Here is a 16,895-nt window from a genome sequence, read left to right as displayed (position 1 = left end):
GAGCGTCCGTTTTCAAGATGAGAAAATACCAGAATGATAAGAAACTGAAAAGTTAAACTGTTTCAGACCTGCTTGTGCCAGTGTGAGAGATGCTTGTCTAAAATTCTATGACTTTATCTTTTACAGGTCAGTTAAGCTGGCAAAAGCCATGACAAAAAGGAAACATTTTTTCTACTTCAGGCGCTCTATCAAACAGCAGTGGTACCCTTGTTCTTAGGAAAAAAAAGAATCAAAGCTATAGGTCACTGAGCTTTATTCTTTTACTGACAAAATTTATTGTGCTAGAATTTGTTCCTGTGAGAGTCACAATCTCCTTAGCCTATTCTTACATTTTGTTTCTCTTTGAGATCCACTTCCTCAATGCAGAGGTTGCTCCGCATGCCATTCTCACCAGTTCAGTAACATCCTCTTCATGACAAGAGTTTCTGGTTCCTCACAGCTGGACGTTACGCGCATACATGGCTGATTCCAATACAATATGAAACTATTTCTGTGCAAAAACTAGATTGGTTTATTGCACGATGGGATGGACAGAGCACAGTCCTCAACAATTCTTACAAAAGTTCCTCTAGTTTTCCTCTCCCCATCCTCAAGAGAAAACACATGGACTCTCTTGATCTCATTGGCTTCACTACTGATACCCAATTTTTAACCAGAAAAATATATAACAGATTTCAGAACTCTTAAGCATGGAAGCTCTAGATTTTTGTTGTTGTCTCCATGTGTTTCTTGTAGGTATTTTTCTGCTTTTTAGGATCTCTTCTACTACTAGGTACACTCAGTGATTAATTTTAGACCCCTGTAAAATTCCTCTATATAATTTCCTACCTCTAACACCCATACTTTTTGATTCAAACTTTTGTTTTCTTAAATAGAAGAGTTACTCAGTAAAGCATATACAAATTTGGGAAGTATTAAACCATTCTACAACTGTTGTCTTCCTTATATTTTCATTTCCCTTGCCTGCTTTGTGATTTGATTACGTTTTTTTCTTTTTTTAAAATGAGTTTTTCAGACACACTCACTCCTATGGCCTCACTTTCTTACAGTAAAATACCAGATTTAACAAATCCTTTTATATCAGAAAGAGTAGAAAGCCTCAAGCCAGAAGATTAGAACAAGTCAGGGCCCATCATGGATGCTCCCATGCTAAGTTAACTGGTCACAGTATAGAAGAGTCCCATGGAAATACATAAGGAGAAAGGGGCAACCAGAGGCTAAATTCTCTGCCAGGGAAAGCCAGGCAACAGCAAGTCGGGGTCATCAGCCTCTTCTCCTACAGCCTAGAAAACGCTATACGAAGAGAAGAGGATTCACAGTGGCACCGAAGTTACAGTGAACACCAACCATCAAAACATTTTTTGTGACTGGTTTAGGTAAATGAATTTGCAAAACCACTGAAGGGAAGTCCACACAATCCTACAACCATAACCAATGCCTGTTTTCCTGCTGCAACAGAACAGCAATCCCAGAATGACATGACCAAACATTATGGAGAGGAAAATAGCGCTTAGAGAGTTAATACAATCTGACAGTTCCTTAAGGTACCATTTAATTACTGCATTAAAAAGCAATCACCAATTTCTATGTAAGCAAACCATCAATAGACAGCTGCTTACTTATATTTGAAAAATGTCCTTTCATAGGAGCATGTTTGTCTTGCATACATGACAACTAAAAATTTAGTTAATACTGGATTATTAAAAAAGTACTGGATATTGCAAATAGTTTACAAGTCAGTCCTTTAACAACAGTGCCTTCATGTGTTTATAATAGGCATTTTCTTATTTTAAAGTTAAGATTCAGCTATGTTTTACAGTTGTAATCCTGTCCTCCTACACATCCACAAGTAAATTAGGTCAATTCCAAGTTACTTGTAAAACCTCCTACACAGAAAGGAGTTTGAGATTTTAAAACATATGAAGTTTAAAATAAACAAAGTCAACCTACCAGTGTCATAAACCTTGTGAACTGTCAATTTTTTGTTCTAGCCTAATAAGGTATCCTAAAGTGGTAAGAACCAAAATGTGAGAATGACTGTCCTTGGCCAGAGGTTGCATCCACGTTGTGTTTAATAACATTTTAATAATGTTTTTTATATGTTTCCCTAATTAACTTCTAAACTTACTTCTACATTTGGCATCTGTAACATCCTGTGGCAATGAGTTCCACTATGTAATTATGTGTTGCATGAAAAAAATGTTTATTTTAAACCCACTGTTGGCTAAGAGCTAGGAGTCATCAAAACTGTGTTATAAGAAATGATGAATAATCATCCTCTCCCCATCTTCTCCATAACATTAGTAGCTTTATAATCCTCTTACATTTCTTCTGAACTCACTTCTTTTCCAAGCTGCAGAGTCCTAACCATCCTGTTCAAATACAGGTATCTCTTTCCCCATATATAACCTGGTTTATCCTTACTAAAAGAAAGGACATCTGCAATTGCTTACACTACTCCAGATTGGTCACGGATGTCATCATGATAATTGTACAGAACTATAATGTTCACAGATTTGGGGGTCTTAATATCGTGAATGGTGTAGGAGTACAAGCTGTTATTTTGCTGTTTAGCCCCTTTCACAAACTTATTAAAGCAGTAAAGATCTCCACATAGATCCCTGTAGGAGTCTACTCTTGGCTTGTGATAACTGATCTTTTATTCTTATCCTCTTTTTTCCTATCTTAAAAAGTTACTAAACTGAGAGGGCTTCTCCCTTACTTATGTGGCCATCTGGTTTCTTCAAGAAACTTTGGCAGCAGCTGTCATGGACTAGGAGGGTTAGTTCATATGGGATATATAGTTCTAACATGACCGTGAACTCACATCTGACCAATCTGCAAGCTATAATCTGTCTACAACAATCATGTTGGCTCTTCTTTATTATTTTATATTCTCCATGTACATGTTCATTTTTTGTATTTATAAACACACATCTTCTCATTTGATTCTATGACAGTTTTAATTAATTTTGATAAGGACAGAAATAAAACTTTCTGGGCTGTAGCTTCATGCAGATTATGCTACATTTCCAAATTCAGTGTTATGTATTCGAATTACTCCAGACCTGTTAGGTGTACCCTGATTAGTCCAAACAATTTGTTATTACTCATTTTAATCAGCTTGTTCTAAAAGTTCTTCCCCTAATGCTTGAATTTGAAACAGACCACATGAGACATCTCAAGTAAGATCCAGTGCAGGAACCTTCATATACCCTCCATAATTAACACAGATGCAAAAAGAGTCTTTGTAAGATTTGCTGCTAAAGATTTATCTTCTGCTTATGTTCTCACAGCACCTTGATCCTTTCACTGGGCCTGGAAACTATTAGGTCTCTTGCTTCTGATGTGCCTGAAGAATTTCTCCAAGCTCCTTCTGTGTCTGTCTTCTGGTTTTCACAGATAACTTACCAGTTACGCATTCTCCCGTTTCCCACATCTGGTTACAACTTCTACTTTGTAAAGTCTCTCTTTACCTGTTACAGATTTCCCTCCTTTGCAGTTTAACAATACTGAGTTTCGGTACCCGTCCCCCTCCCCCCCACCTTGTGATAGATGGCAGATATTTACTCCAGCATTTAATATGGTAGCTCTTGATAGCACTAAAAGCTTTATCCTTTTGGCTGTTCCTTTTAACTATTTCCTAACAAGCTTGCTCCCTGAGGTGTAGTTCTCTCCATAAGATGTTACTGCAATATACTTTATACTTGCTCTTAAAATAATGTGGAAATTGTATTCATTATGGTTACTCATGTAGGGCAGCTCAACAGTAATTTAATCTTACACTAGGTCTTGTGCACCACACATTTGCCAAGATGCTACTCCTCTTGTGAGCTGACAGCTTATTGGAACACCCAATATATTGTTCTTCACTTCTGCATTTACTGAGTCTTCAGACACGTAACAGAACCATGTAATAACAGGAAATGCTTCTTCCCTCAGAGTCTTACCTCCTTTAGCACTTCACAGTAATTTTCCATCTCATTACCATGGTCGACAGTCTAACCCTCACAGTATTTCGATCTATTTGCACACAAATTCAAACTGTAGTGTACTCTCTTATCTAGAAATACGTAGCTTTGACCGTAAACCCTAACATATAATAATGCGTCACCCAGAGTACAGTTTGCATTCTCATCTCTATATAAATGTTTGTCCTCTTGTACATCCTCTTGTACCAATTTTCTGAGATGCCAAATACGTCAATATCTGGATTTAAAACCAGTATTCCAGCTCTCATACTTAATTTTTCACATTTCAGATTTTGTCCAGAAGCCCATCTATAACTGCTACCGGTCTAATAGTCTTTTTCTTATATTTTATAAAGAAAAGCAAGCATTAAATACATACATGACGGTGTTAATCCCTGACAGTTGTTGAAACATCTGCAGACCACAACCCACAATTAAGGCTCTTCGAGTTGGAGGGTATGTTAGCATTCTGCAGATCACAGGTCCAGCTTAAAAAAAAAAACAACAACAAAAGAATACGTAATAGTTCTTAAGTGATTGCTATCAAGACAATGTTCCCAGGCATAACAGGCTTTGCACCTTAGTTTCAAACAAACTTGTATTATTTCAATTACTTTTGAACAACTTGATCATTTCAGTTCTGCTTTTCTGCACTGTACTACAAAGAAGACTTTCAGGAAGCCCAGGCAAAAAAATGAAACAATTTTTGTACAGAGTGTATACTACTGGTGGCAAATGCACAGCTCTCCTATATCATACCAACAGATTGCACATCTGCTGCAACTGAATGTACTCAAAGTTATCACAAATCATCATTGTTGTTTCCTTTCTAAAAGCTCCCACTGTTACTGAGAGGTTATGTCAGAAATGCCATTACTCACTGCTCAGATCTGGATCTTGCAGATAAAGTGTTCTCCCTAGTCCCCCAAAGACCCAGTTTCCACAAACCAGTTGCAAGTGTGGGTACTCTGAGGTATGGGATAGATCTATTCTGCACAACTGTAAGGCCAGCCAAGGGAGCATAAATTAATCAAATTTTTTCCACACCTTTGATAGCAATGGTATGAGGCTGCATTCACAAAGCAGAATACAGTTTCTCAATGAAGAGAAAACCAAAAAATTCTGGCAAACAGCAAAAGTTTTCTTCTCTGTCAGTTTTAAATTTTCAAAGTATACCATGAAAAAAATAGAAAGCTATATGATATCAGGCAAAAAATTAAAATACTTGACTCCCTTATTTACTTGAATTTCTTTCTGCCCAGAGTGGTGTTTAGGGCAGAACACAGTCTGGTGAAAAATTCTATGTTTTAGAAATCTAATCACATCTGATATACCCACTCAGAACACCTAATATAGATCACAGTATGTATAAGTCAAAATAGTTGCCATCAAAAAAAAAAAAAAAAAAGGAGGTGAAGAGGATCTACATTTTTACATTTTCAAAGTCTTTCCTGAACATACAGAAAATGTTAAACATATTGATTCAGTACAAAAACCTATATGGGTCTGTTAGAGAAGAGTGATTTACATGCAAAGAGTTTCAGCTTCAGAAAGCTGACAATCTGTAAACAGTTTCACTAGTGGAACTCAAGAAGGGGGTTTAGATAACATTTTCTTCATTGAAAGATAATCAGACCTGCCCAAGAAAAACTTATTTTCATTAAAAAATTATGCTATTTCTAATTCAAATCTCAATTGTATCATCATTAACTTTGCTGCTTTATTATTAACAGCAGAATGCAGTCTGACAAATTTTCCAGCTGGTTTCCAAGTAACATTAGCATTCCTACAGTACGCAGTCCCACCTGTCCTGCCATATAGCCACATCACTACCTTCAAAATGTCTCTATTTGAGTAAAATCAACTGACAAATAGAGCCAATCTATGTATCTGGTAAGATATTCTCAAGCAAGACACATGATATCACTAGGTAGATAAGTATATCAAAGGGTTCAGTAGTCAAAGTGGCATTTCTTTGGTGGAAAACCAATAAAACCAGCACTCACTGTTAGCTAGCAGCAGTCTGGAGCTCAGACATACTCTTGGATTTCTCCTCGACTCCAAGCTTCACAAAGAAAAAAGATTTTCTAACAAATGCAACCATGAACCTTAATTCACAAACAACAGGCCTCAGGTTTTCATACTCGGCATCACACCTGAGCATAGAGGCTTTGGGCTTAAAAACCTTCATGTGGCCACTGATTCTGCAGCATCTGTTGTGAATGCAGGCTGCTGAATGCCTATGAGAGATCTTCTGTTCTTCATAAACTTCCTATAAAGTTCTTTAATGGAGTTCAAAATCCGTCTTTATCTTCGAAGGACCTTACAGCCAACCTAAATCTTGAAGTCCACCATCAATGGCTATGCTCATTGAATAAGCTGGAACTCTACAGCAGGGTCTGCTAGGAAAGGAAGCAGAAATGTCCTAAAGAACTGATGCAAAGTTTTGAACAATTCCTGATCCGCTCAGCTCTTTGATGAAAGTTATATAAAACTCTATTCACAATACGGCATTGTACAAAACAATTGGAAAGAAGGCATTAAAATGAATAGCTAGAAATTAAAGCAGCTGCTCCCACACAATGGCTTGCAACTCAGAGGGAGTCATGAACTCTCAACAAAATTTCATCACGCAAATCAGTCTGTGCGCCTGAAGTGGGGCCCTGCAGAACGTTTAAGACTATGTAGTAAAGTCTAGACCTTTACTTTAGACTTTAGACTCTTAGAGTATCCAGCCAGCTAAATTCAGTGAGTACTTGTAATTTTTTTGGACTTCTGATTTATTTTATCAGAAAAATTATGCTAAAAATCATCATACCGGTTCAAGTCAGAGATTTAAAAGTTTCACTCCAAATCTGTACCATGGCAACTACACCTATCAATAGGCATACACAAAATTAAAGGATTTTCTTTCATAAAATTCATAGCCTTCAGGTTTACAAGCCAATAAATAGAATGAAAGAAACAAAAGAAATCGTTAATCTCTATATTAAGGGAGCTTTATAAACTCCACTAAAAAAACCAAAGGACTTTGACTGTGAGGTGGCTGTTTTTAAAACAGAAAATGAGTGTGAAACTTTTAATTAAAATTATCTAGCCCTAAAACTAACTATTCTACTTTTGAATTTTGCTGTCTTCAATTCTGCCATCCATCTTTTGTGGTCTTCATATATTACAGCCTTAAAACCAAACAACTCTAGGCAAAACATGGCTGTTAACACCAGAGAATGGGTCTAAACTAAAAAATGAAACACAAAACAAGTTTCCAGAATTAAAGACATTTTTCTTCTGAAAATAAGTTTTCTGAAAACTGAAACTGTACTTCAGGAGTTTCTGATGACCGTTAAATCTGCTGTTACGTTATTACAATAGATTAAAATAGCACAAAACAATAAAATCATTAAATCCTTTAAAAGTGGAGCAACTTAATTGCTCACAGAACTAGAGGGAAACAGATGATGCAAAAGATACATCACAAAAAAATTAAGCATTTGGCAATTTTTACAGTGGACAAAACAGATATTTGTCTCCAAAAGTCAGTATTTTTGTTCATGATACTTCCGTCTTAATTGCTGTTGCTTTCTCTTCAGCTAGGAGATTTAGGAACATTCCTGCATTTGAACCACTTCATTTGAACTTGAGAAACACCAAGATGTTTGTTTTCCTCCTTCTAATCTATGAATAAAAGTGAAGTCAAAAGGATGACATCTCCTAATGTCACAATTATTTTAATGAGACTAGATTTGTTTGGACTTTTTGTGCTGTGGTTTCAGATAATTACTTTATCTGAAGTAAATTTCCTTAATGCATATGTTTACAAGGGTTCAAAATATGCTAGAGTAAAGGGCAGCTAAAGCTTGCTCTAGTAAGAGTGCAAAATGGCAGCAATAAAGAGCAATGGAAAAATAAGGATACTGCTGTTGTAGAAGGTGACATTACATGAAGTGGTGATACATAAAGTGGATTGCTGGGGTCTAACTGGCTTTTTCTTAGCCTAGTCTAAACTGTCTACCTAACTAGACATTCATCCTTCTAAGCAAAAAGCAAAAATAGAATTTGGAAGTTTGGCTTCACATCCAAAAAAACATTATTAGCTTAAAGTGAGCTAAACGGGGCGGGAGGATCTGTTCTTGTCAAATCACTACTTCTGGAAAGCGAGTGATGCTTTCCAAATGTTATGTTTTATGAGTGGTTATCTGAAACTTTTAATGCCAGCTTCCTATGTTTTAGCTACTGTTCTTGTTTCTAGGCCTAATGCACAAGTAAGTTAGATTCAGAAATTGTGAATCACCTGGTAAGGCATTGTGGTTTAATGCGAAATAAAAATATTGCAGATAGACATAAAGCCAAACTAAAAATCCCTCAGCAAATGCAGGCAGACATCTGGTGCCTGGAAACCTTGTGATCACCCATCCCTCAAATTATTAGTATAATACTTGGCAAAATTTCATGGCCAGGAAACTATGGTTTGAGACTGGGCTCTGCCAAAGTAATTTGCAGGTTCAAACAATCTTTTGCCAACTAATCTAGGTGACAGCTTGTAGCAACAGCTTAAAACTATGTAGGGCTCCTGCCAGCATTTTGTGCTCTTGCTGCAGAGGAGTGTTTCCAAAGAGGCAGGCTTAGCCAAGCAACAAGACAGTCACTCATCAGTTTAGCATCAATTAAGCTCAACCTTCAGATTAGCTTCTCTGACCCATTCTTGTCCTAATGCCAGTCAATACCCTCTCTTCCATCCAGATAAATCTTTAACGAACCAGTCTACAGATAGAAATGGGGCAAAAAAAGAAACTTCGGGCTGGTGATCTGCATAACAGAAGACAGACATGGGAACCATTTCTCTGTTTTGCCTTTCCTTACAAATTGACAGCTTCCAGCCCAGCTTTCTCTGCATCATCTGCAGAACATTCCTCCACCCAAGACTCCTCCTCTAAAGGACTTAGAGTTAGCTATTATTTTCTGCATATAGAATCATAGAATCGTTTAGGTTGGAAAAGACCTTTAAGATCATCCAGTCCAACCATTAACCTACATTACCAAGTCCACACTAAACCAATCAAGGGTAGACTAGACTAAACCATGTCTCCAAGTGCTACATCTACCCGTTTTTTAAACACTTCCAGGGATGGGGACTCCACCACCTCTCTGGGCAGCCTGGTCCAATGCTTGACTACCCTTTCCGTAAAGAAATTTTTCCTAATTTCCAACCTAAACCTCCCCTGGCGCAGCTTAAGCCCATTTCCTCTCGTCCTATCACTAACTACATGGGAGAAGAGACCAACACCCACCTCACTACAACCTCCTTTCAGGTAGCTGTAGAGAATGATAAGGTCTCCCCTCAGCCTCCTCTTCTCCAGGCTAAACAATCCCAGTTCCCTCAGCTGCTCCTCATAAGACCTGTGCTCCAGACCCTTCACCAGCTTTGTTGCCCTTCTCTGAACACCTCAATATCTTTTTTGTATTGAGGGGCCCAAAACTGGACACAGTATTCCAGGTGCGGCCTCACCAGCGCCGAGTACAGGGGCACAATCACCTCCCTGCTCCTGCTGGCCATATGAATGATATAGTAAAGCAAGCACCCTTTCCCACTCATAGCCTATTACATGATTGTTTTCTAGAAGTATCACCTTCCTTCCTTTTTCCTTTCTGTAAAATTTACCAAATCACAAGAAAATAGAAGTAGCTTTAAGATCAAAACTGCATGTTTTATCTTGAGAAGGTACAAACCAATTTACCTAAGTACCAAGCTCTTCTCTACTGTCTCACAATGTTTCCAGTAACACTGGAAGAACCACTCCCAGCACTAGAGGAAACTTCCTACCTCATATAGTTCTCCAATCCTTTGAGAAAGCTTGCTTGACTCTTTTTTTCTTTTTCTTTTTTTTTTTAACAGCATAGCCCCCCATCAGCCAGGAATGAGAAAAGACTGTCAGCTCGCCTAGTAACTGAGTCTTAGTATTCTTCAGTTTTCCACAGCAAATACATCCAATGGTATAACAAGACAGCTGGCTCTAAAAGAAATAAAAGTTAATTAGAAATAACCATTTTGATTCTAGAGAGTTAACTAGTGCCAGGAGTTTTTCCACACCCAGTAGAACTGAAAGGGGGTTTTTGTTTGCTCAGGAAACCTAGATTTCGAGTAAATGGCCCCTCCAAATGATCTTTTTAATCCACACATTGAGAACAGAAGCACTAAGAATAAAGATTTTTTTTTTGTTTTGTTTTGACAGCAAGTTGGGTTGGTCTTCTGGGAATCCTGAAAACAAAGCAATTTTCTTTCTTTTCTCAAAAAAAAAAAAAAATCTTTCCCTTGATAACACATTCTCTGATATAAAGCTTTGGTACAGAAAATCTATATGACTGAGTACTTGCACAAAGGCAGCGGCAGTTAAGAATACCTTTGAATAGGACAAGAAGCAGCAGCAAGTAGGGAAGCAAAAAAAGGAGTGCATTTTGGCTCCGTATGACATGTTCTTTGCAGAACACAGAAACTACTGCAGTGAAGACCTTTAAAACTGGAGAAAACATGACAAAACAGATAACAAACAGAGGGGAGTGGCCATTTACATGATGCCAGCAGGAGCAGAGAGAAGCGGCCACAATGACCAACAAGAGTCCGCAGTGCAGTACTGTCAGACCTGTGGAGTGGGGGAATGACGGAGGGAGACGTTTACCTGTTTCTTTGATAGGAAAACTGGGGTAGGGACAGAGAAAAGCAAGGATCACATCATGCTTTCCTTCTAGCAAGCACCTTAGAAATAAAGCAATAGGTATTAAGGCAGACTTGTGCATACCTGCAGCCTGCGATATGGTTTTAGCAAACAAACGTATCTTTTCATGGTCTGCTCTAGAACCGCTTTACATAGGAAACAGTAATGCAACCCTCATTTAAAGGTGGAGAAAGCAGATGAGGAAAGATAAGATGATGGAGCTAGCATTACACAGGCACAACCAAAATAAGTCAAGTGTTGTAACAGCCTGAAGAGCTTCCCACTCCACTCCTTCATCAAGTAATGAAGTGCAGTGCAGAGCATTTAGCAATCTGAAATTAGAAAGCTTTTTTTCTTTCATTGTAAGCTGAGGAAAGACACGTAAAAGAAAATTGCAGTCAGGGGAGTTTCAAGAGTGCGCTTTTTTTTTGTGTTGGTGGTGGTGTTGCTGTTGTTTTTCAATTAAAATAGTACCAAAAAAGCTGGTGACTCAGAGTTCCCTCCAACCCAGTCAGTAACCTACTCTCAAGCTGATCTTCCCAGCTGTTACTGTATTAACACCCATACAGATAATTGTATTTTATTTCCTGGGCAACACATTTCAAGCCTTAAATTTTTTGCAATTCTTCTCTGCCAAAAAATCTTACTTTAGTAATATTTCGCCCACCCCCCCATCCCTTGTTTCCAAATGAAATATCCCTGTTCCTGCCCTAAACCAATGGTTTAACAGTGAAAACAGATTTCTACTCCTTGCCCTCCAAAAGAATGAGACACAGGGACACATTCCCAGGAGGGAAGGGAAAAAAGGGAAATTTAGTAGAACTGAGAAATGAGCCTGGAGGTCAATTAAAGTCTCTATGGGAACTTTTAGATACAATCTTTTACAAGTTCACTCTTTTTTTTTTTTTTTTTTTTTTTACTTTATTAATAGCACATTTAGTTTAGACCATCTCCTTAAAAAAATGTTTTAAAAAACCAATTTATCTAGGGGGCCTGAAAAACTACTCACTCTTTAAAATTCAGATGCCATTAGCATAAGAGCTTCATTAAAATTAAAAGTAAAGAAAGACTAGGTCCACATTTAAACAGATTTTAAAGACCTCTTTTGAAATCAATATCATTTTAGCACAGCTCACTTGGGTTCCAAAACTACCAGAGAGGAGAAAAATCAAAAAGTCACTGTAGGTTAAAGTCAAAGTACTTTAACTTTGGCTTCCTAAAAACAGGACAGCACCATCAATGGATGTATAGAAGACAGACAGCACAGCAGACCAGTTTGAAGCTAAAAATAATAAGCCTTATGAAACTGCTTCAACATTTTTTTTTTTTAAACCGAAGCATGTAAACTTGAGCACAAGGTTGAGTTCCACTGAAGGCAGAAGGACAGATACACACTTAAACATTTCACTGAACTGCAGCCTAAGATCATACCTTACCTAAAAGTACTAGCTAGTTTGCTACATTTTAGTATTAACTATATCTATCAGAAACACAAAGGGCTCTAAGACAACCATTACCACTCAAAACCAGCATGTTTTTCAGCAGAGAAGGCCAACCACATCCTGGTGGAGGAGGAGCCAGAGCAACGCTAGCAGGTCAAGGAAGCGGTTCTTCCCCTCTACCCAGCACTTGTGAGATCCACAGCTCAGGCAGCACAGAGGAGATGCTGAAATAACTGGGATTGTTCAGCTTTAAAAGAGAAGGTAAAGGGAAAGGCCTCTGCTGTCTACAGCTACCTAGCAGAGGGCCAAAGAGAAGATGGACCCAGGCTCCTCAGAGGCGTGCAGGGGCAGGACAAAAGGCAACAGACAAGTTGGAATGCAGAAAATTTGGACCAGATGTGGTCTGTTTATTTTGTACCATGGAAGTGGTCAAACACAGAAGGAGAGATGCGGTTTATATACTGAGCATGATGTCATATGGTATGGAATATCCCAAACCGCTTTGGCCAGTTTGGGTCAGCTGTCCTGGCTATGCTCCCTCCCAGCTTCTCGTGCACCTCCTCACTTCCAGAGCATGGCAAGCTGGAAAGTCCTTGACTTAGTATAAGCACTGCTCAGCAACAACTAAAACATCAGTGTGTTATCACATTATTCCCATGCTAAATACAAAACACAGCACTATACCAGCTACTAGAAGGAAAATTAACTCTATCCTAGCCGAAACCAGGACAACAGGTCATGGTCAAAACTTCACTGAAAACGTTCCTGAGCAACCTTCTCTGACTTGTCCTGCTTTGATTAGGGATCAGATTAGACAACCTTCAGAGGTAATCTACATGATTCTTACATGAAACCTACATCATTCTAAGGTTTGTGCTTGTACTGGTTATTACAACCCCATGAAAAAGTAAGTTTGGTGCTTCACAGTAGTAAAAAAAAAAAAAAAAAACCAAAACCACCACCACATCCTTTAAAACTCAGCCATCTCCATGCCACTAACAGCAGATCCCTTTTTGCACCCCTTTTTGTAATTTCAGTCCTAGGCTTCGTTAATCGAGAACCTGTCAGTCACACTAGACTGACGGTTTTTACCCTGAATTTAAAATGTCTGCAGAGAACACAAATCAATACTGAAATCAGCAAGTCTAAAATACTGAATCGACAACTCCCATAACTGGTATGAAACATGACACAGCAATAATGGAGACATTATTGCAGTCTTTCAATATATAAAGGGGGCTTATAAGATAGATGGGGAGAGACGTTTTACCAGTGACTGCAGTGACAGGACAAGAGGTAATGATTTCAAACTAAAAGAGAGTAGATTAGATTGGATGTAAGGAAGAAATTCTTTACTATGAGGGTGGTGAGACACTGGAACAGGTTTCCCGGAAGTTCTGGATGCCCCATCCCTGGAAGTGTTCAAGGTCAGGTTGGATGGGGCTTTGAGCAACCTGATGTAGTGAAAGATGTCCCTGCCCATGGCAGGGGGGTTGGACTAGATGATTTTTAAAGGTCCCTTCCAACCCAAACCATCCTGTGATTCTATGATTGTTAAGAGCTGTACACAGTTCTGGGCCCCTTGGCATTCTCCCTCTCATCTCAAGAAAGGAATATGGTAGAAATGGGGAAAGACTGAGAAAAAGACAAAAAGAACAATCAAATTAATGGAACAGTTCTAACATACAGCAGTGGTAATACTAATTTTACTAGGCCCCTGGGTACTAAAATGCATACACAATTATACCATGTTAGTGTATTTATGTCTGGATTCACAACAAGCTAATATTAACAGTCTGTTTAATGTAATTCTGCCCTTGTTAGTATAATAGGCCTCTGCTTTAGCTACAGATGAAAGCAACAAATCAAGTACACCATCCTTCAAGTTGGAGGAAAGGAGCTGGATTAGGAGTTGGGAATACAACAAAAGTTTCATAAAGTCAAAAGTGGCACAATAAAGGCGAGTAGAGAACACAGTTGTTTCAAGGTAAGACAGAAAAGGGGCTGTATAAAATGGCAGATGCAAAACCAAAAGCATAGTTATGATCCACCATGTGTTGGCCACTATCAAGACAGAATGGCGGTGACATAGACTTTGTCTGACACAGCATGGCCTTTTTTACCCAAGGGTGAAAAATCCACAGTGTAGTGGACGTCTGTGGTCCAGAAGACAGGGACAAATGGCCAAGTTTTTGCTACTGCAGATTATATCTCGCTGGAGCAATGATTCCAAATCAACTACCTGCTTACGTATCATCTCCGGCTGAACTCATAATAATTTACAATTTAAAAATGCAGAGAACAGATGATAATCTCTTGGGCTATGATCCTAGGAAGTGTTTTACCATGAGAACTGAAGATTATGAAAAACTGATGTTCATAACAGTTTTAAAATCTTCCAATTTCTGGAGGATTCACATACAGCCTATGTGAATTTTTATGTTCCAGCCACTCTGGAGTTTCAGACGTAATAAAGTACTTCACTATAAAGTATGATTCTTCACAGTTTTGCATCAGATATAATCATTAGTATCAATGCAAAACCAGCATGGAAGCAGTTTACTTTATTTGCACAAAGAAGAAAGCCTATGGAGAATCAGAACCTCTTTTGATTTATTTTATAATGCTGTCAGTGGTAGCAAGAAAATTCCTCCAGCAAGAAGTACAGACTGTTTTTAATGTACCTCCACTGCGCAGTAAAGTCTTGCTGTTTCCCAGGAACTAGACACTGCCTCTGCATAAACTTCAGAGAGTTTCTCAAGAGTAATTCTTGCTAGTGTCAGCGAGACTGACAGTAAGTAGCAGGATCTACATACAATTGTTTGTATACCTGAAATATTTTTTGCCTGTTGATTAATAGGAGAATATACTGTGAGTCTTGCTTTCATTAAATCTTTGTTTAAAAGTCATTTCAAAACCTGACACACAGATGTCCTGTATCATCAGCTGTGACTAACTCAGTGAACAGAGGCTCCAAGACAAAACGGAGTTTAAAAAAGATATGATGCTGCACAAAACAGCAGGCAAAAGACATCTTCCCATGTCATGATGCTGGTTTTAGGGAAAATAGAATTAATACTCCATAATGGACAGTTCAAGATCTCTCACGTACTACAGAATACATCTAATCTGCAAGCTGCTTGCCTTACACCAAGTGGAAATCCTTCTGATAATTTTCAGCGTAATGAAGACAGAATGAGATTGCCTAAATGCTATGTTTATTAGCAGATTCTTTATAAATACATCATAAACGGCAATTCTTTTAAAAGCTGTTGAAAATCCAGTAGAGTGTAAGATAATGCTTGATCTCTTTTCCCTGAGTTAAGTATGCTTGTTTCCTTAAAAAAAAAAAAAAAAAACCAAACAAAAAAACCACAAACAGAATCATACTCCTATTAATGCTTGGTTGCACTACAAGGATCTTTTCATTGCTTCCATGCAACCTCACAGATCTAGCAGATAGAAAGAAAGATCATAAAGATTTTATTAAATTATTTAGAGGCCTGAGGCCCATTTTTCAAAAAGATACAGAAACTCTGAGAGATTTTCTCATGAATTTCAGTAAGTAGATTTTTATGCTCATTTTATACCCTCATCAAGTTAACCCACCATCTAAAAGAAAGGATAATATCCAAATGATAGACATTGTTCAGAAAACACTGTCCCGGCTGTAAATATATAAAACCTGGTATTTATGATGCATCTCAGTGCTCCCTTACCAAACTCTGTTTTAAAATTTTAAACAGAAATTGTTAAGTTTTGGGCAGACATCATATTTTTAACCTGTGTTTCTTATGTAGCAGCTTACAGCTGGTCTTAATTAGAGGAGGCAGCCCAAATAACACAAGGAAAAGGGAACCATTTAAGAGTGGAGCCAAGCCCACAAGAGCTGCCATTTTGAAGGGGCACATTTTCATTCCCTCACCACGTTTGACCATATTCAAAACAAAGTATTTAGGCGAACAGACATTTCTCTGACACCTGTAATGATCCAAGCCATTTCAATGTCAAGGGACAGTTTTCTTTCTTTAGTGATAGATACTAACAACAATGTTAAAATACCGCTTCTAAATATGTTGCAAGAGGATTATTCTATTAGGCTAAAAAGGGAGCATCGGTATTTCTTCAGTGTTAAGAGTAAAAGCAAACAAGTTTCCATGTGGTAGTGAGAAGGATAACAGCAAGCTTTGGCCTGCAAGCCAGTAAGAACAAAGGTGAGGCTCACAGGAAAACTGGAGTATTTAAAAAAATTTACACACGGTTTGATGTAACTATCAAGGAGTCACACTGTTACACACTCCCTAGAAGATATATGAAGATCAACTGATCTCCAAGTATACCCTGAGCAAAGACAGGTCAGAGTTTGTGCTCAAAAAGTCCCACTTTAAGGGAACAGCGCATACGTCTGCTTCACTCACAAAGGTGATCTGCTTCAAGACCACAACGTCAGCTGTCTGCACAGACCATGATACATTATCATGTTAAAAGATAACATGCCATTTTTCCCAGAGAGGAGGAACAAAGCACTAAGAAAGCCCCTGCACACCAAAAAATGAAGGGGAGTTTTTAGGTAACGTTCACAGCACAGACTTTCACTAGCACATCGCTGTCTGCCAAGACATGAGGAGATGCGATTTCAGGCAGACACAGGTGGGCTGGCAGGAGGCCCCTCTGGAGAGATGCTGCCAAAAATCCAGCGGGGTTTGGGAGTACAGGTTGTTTGAACTCATTTTGCTTGGCAAGGGTTGATTTTTTTCCCCTCGTTATTGTGG

General features: G+C 38.3%; 1 protein-coding gene across 1 annotated transcript in view; it reads right to left on the bottom strand.

Moving 5' to 3' along the window:
• The window catches only part of SLC2A13 (solute carrier family 2 member 13), a 166,658-nt gene that overhangs the window by 82,019 nt on the left and 67,744 nt on the right, over nucleotides 1-16,895 (bottom strand). Inside the window, exon 4 of the mRNA XM_075725358.1 lies at nucleotides 4,351-4,459. Within this exon, the coding sequence (XP_075581473.1) occupies nucleotides 4,351-4,459 (109 nt within the window). The remainder of the gene's footprint in view (nucleotides 1-4,350; nucleotides 4,460-16,895) is intronic.

Source organism: Pelecanus crispus, chromosome 1, assembly GCF_030463565.1.
Source record: "Pelecanus crispus isolate bPelCri1 chromosome 1, bPelCri1.pri, whole genome shotgun sequence".
Taxonomy (NCBI): Eukaryota; Metazoa; Chordata; class Aves; order Pelecaniformes; family Pelecanidae; genus Pelecanus; species Pelecanus crispus.
This window is presented reverse-complemented; position numbering and strand designations above follow the sequence as displayed.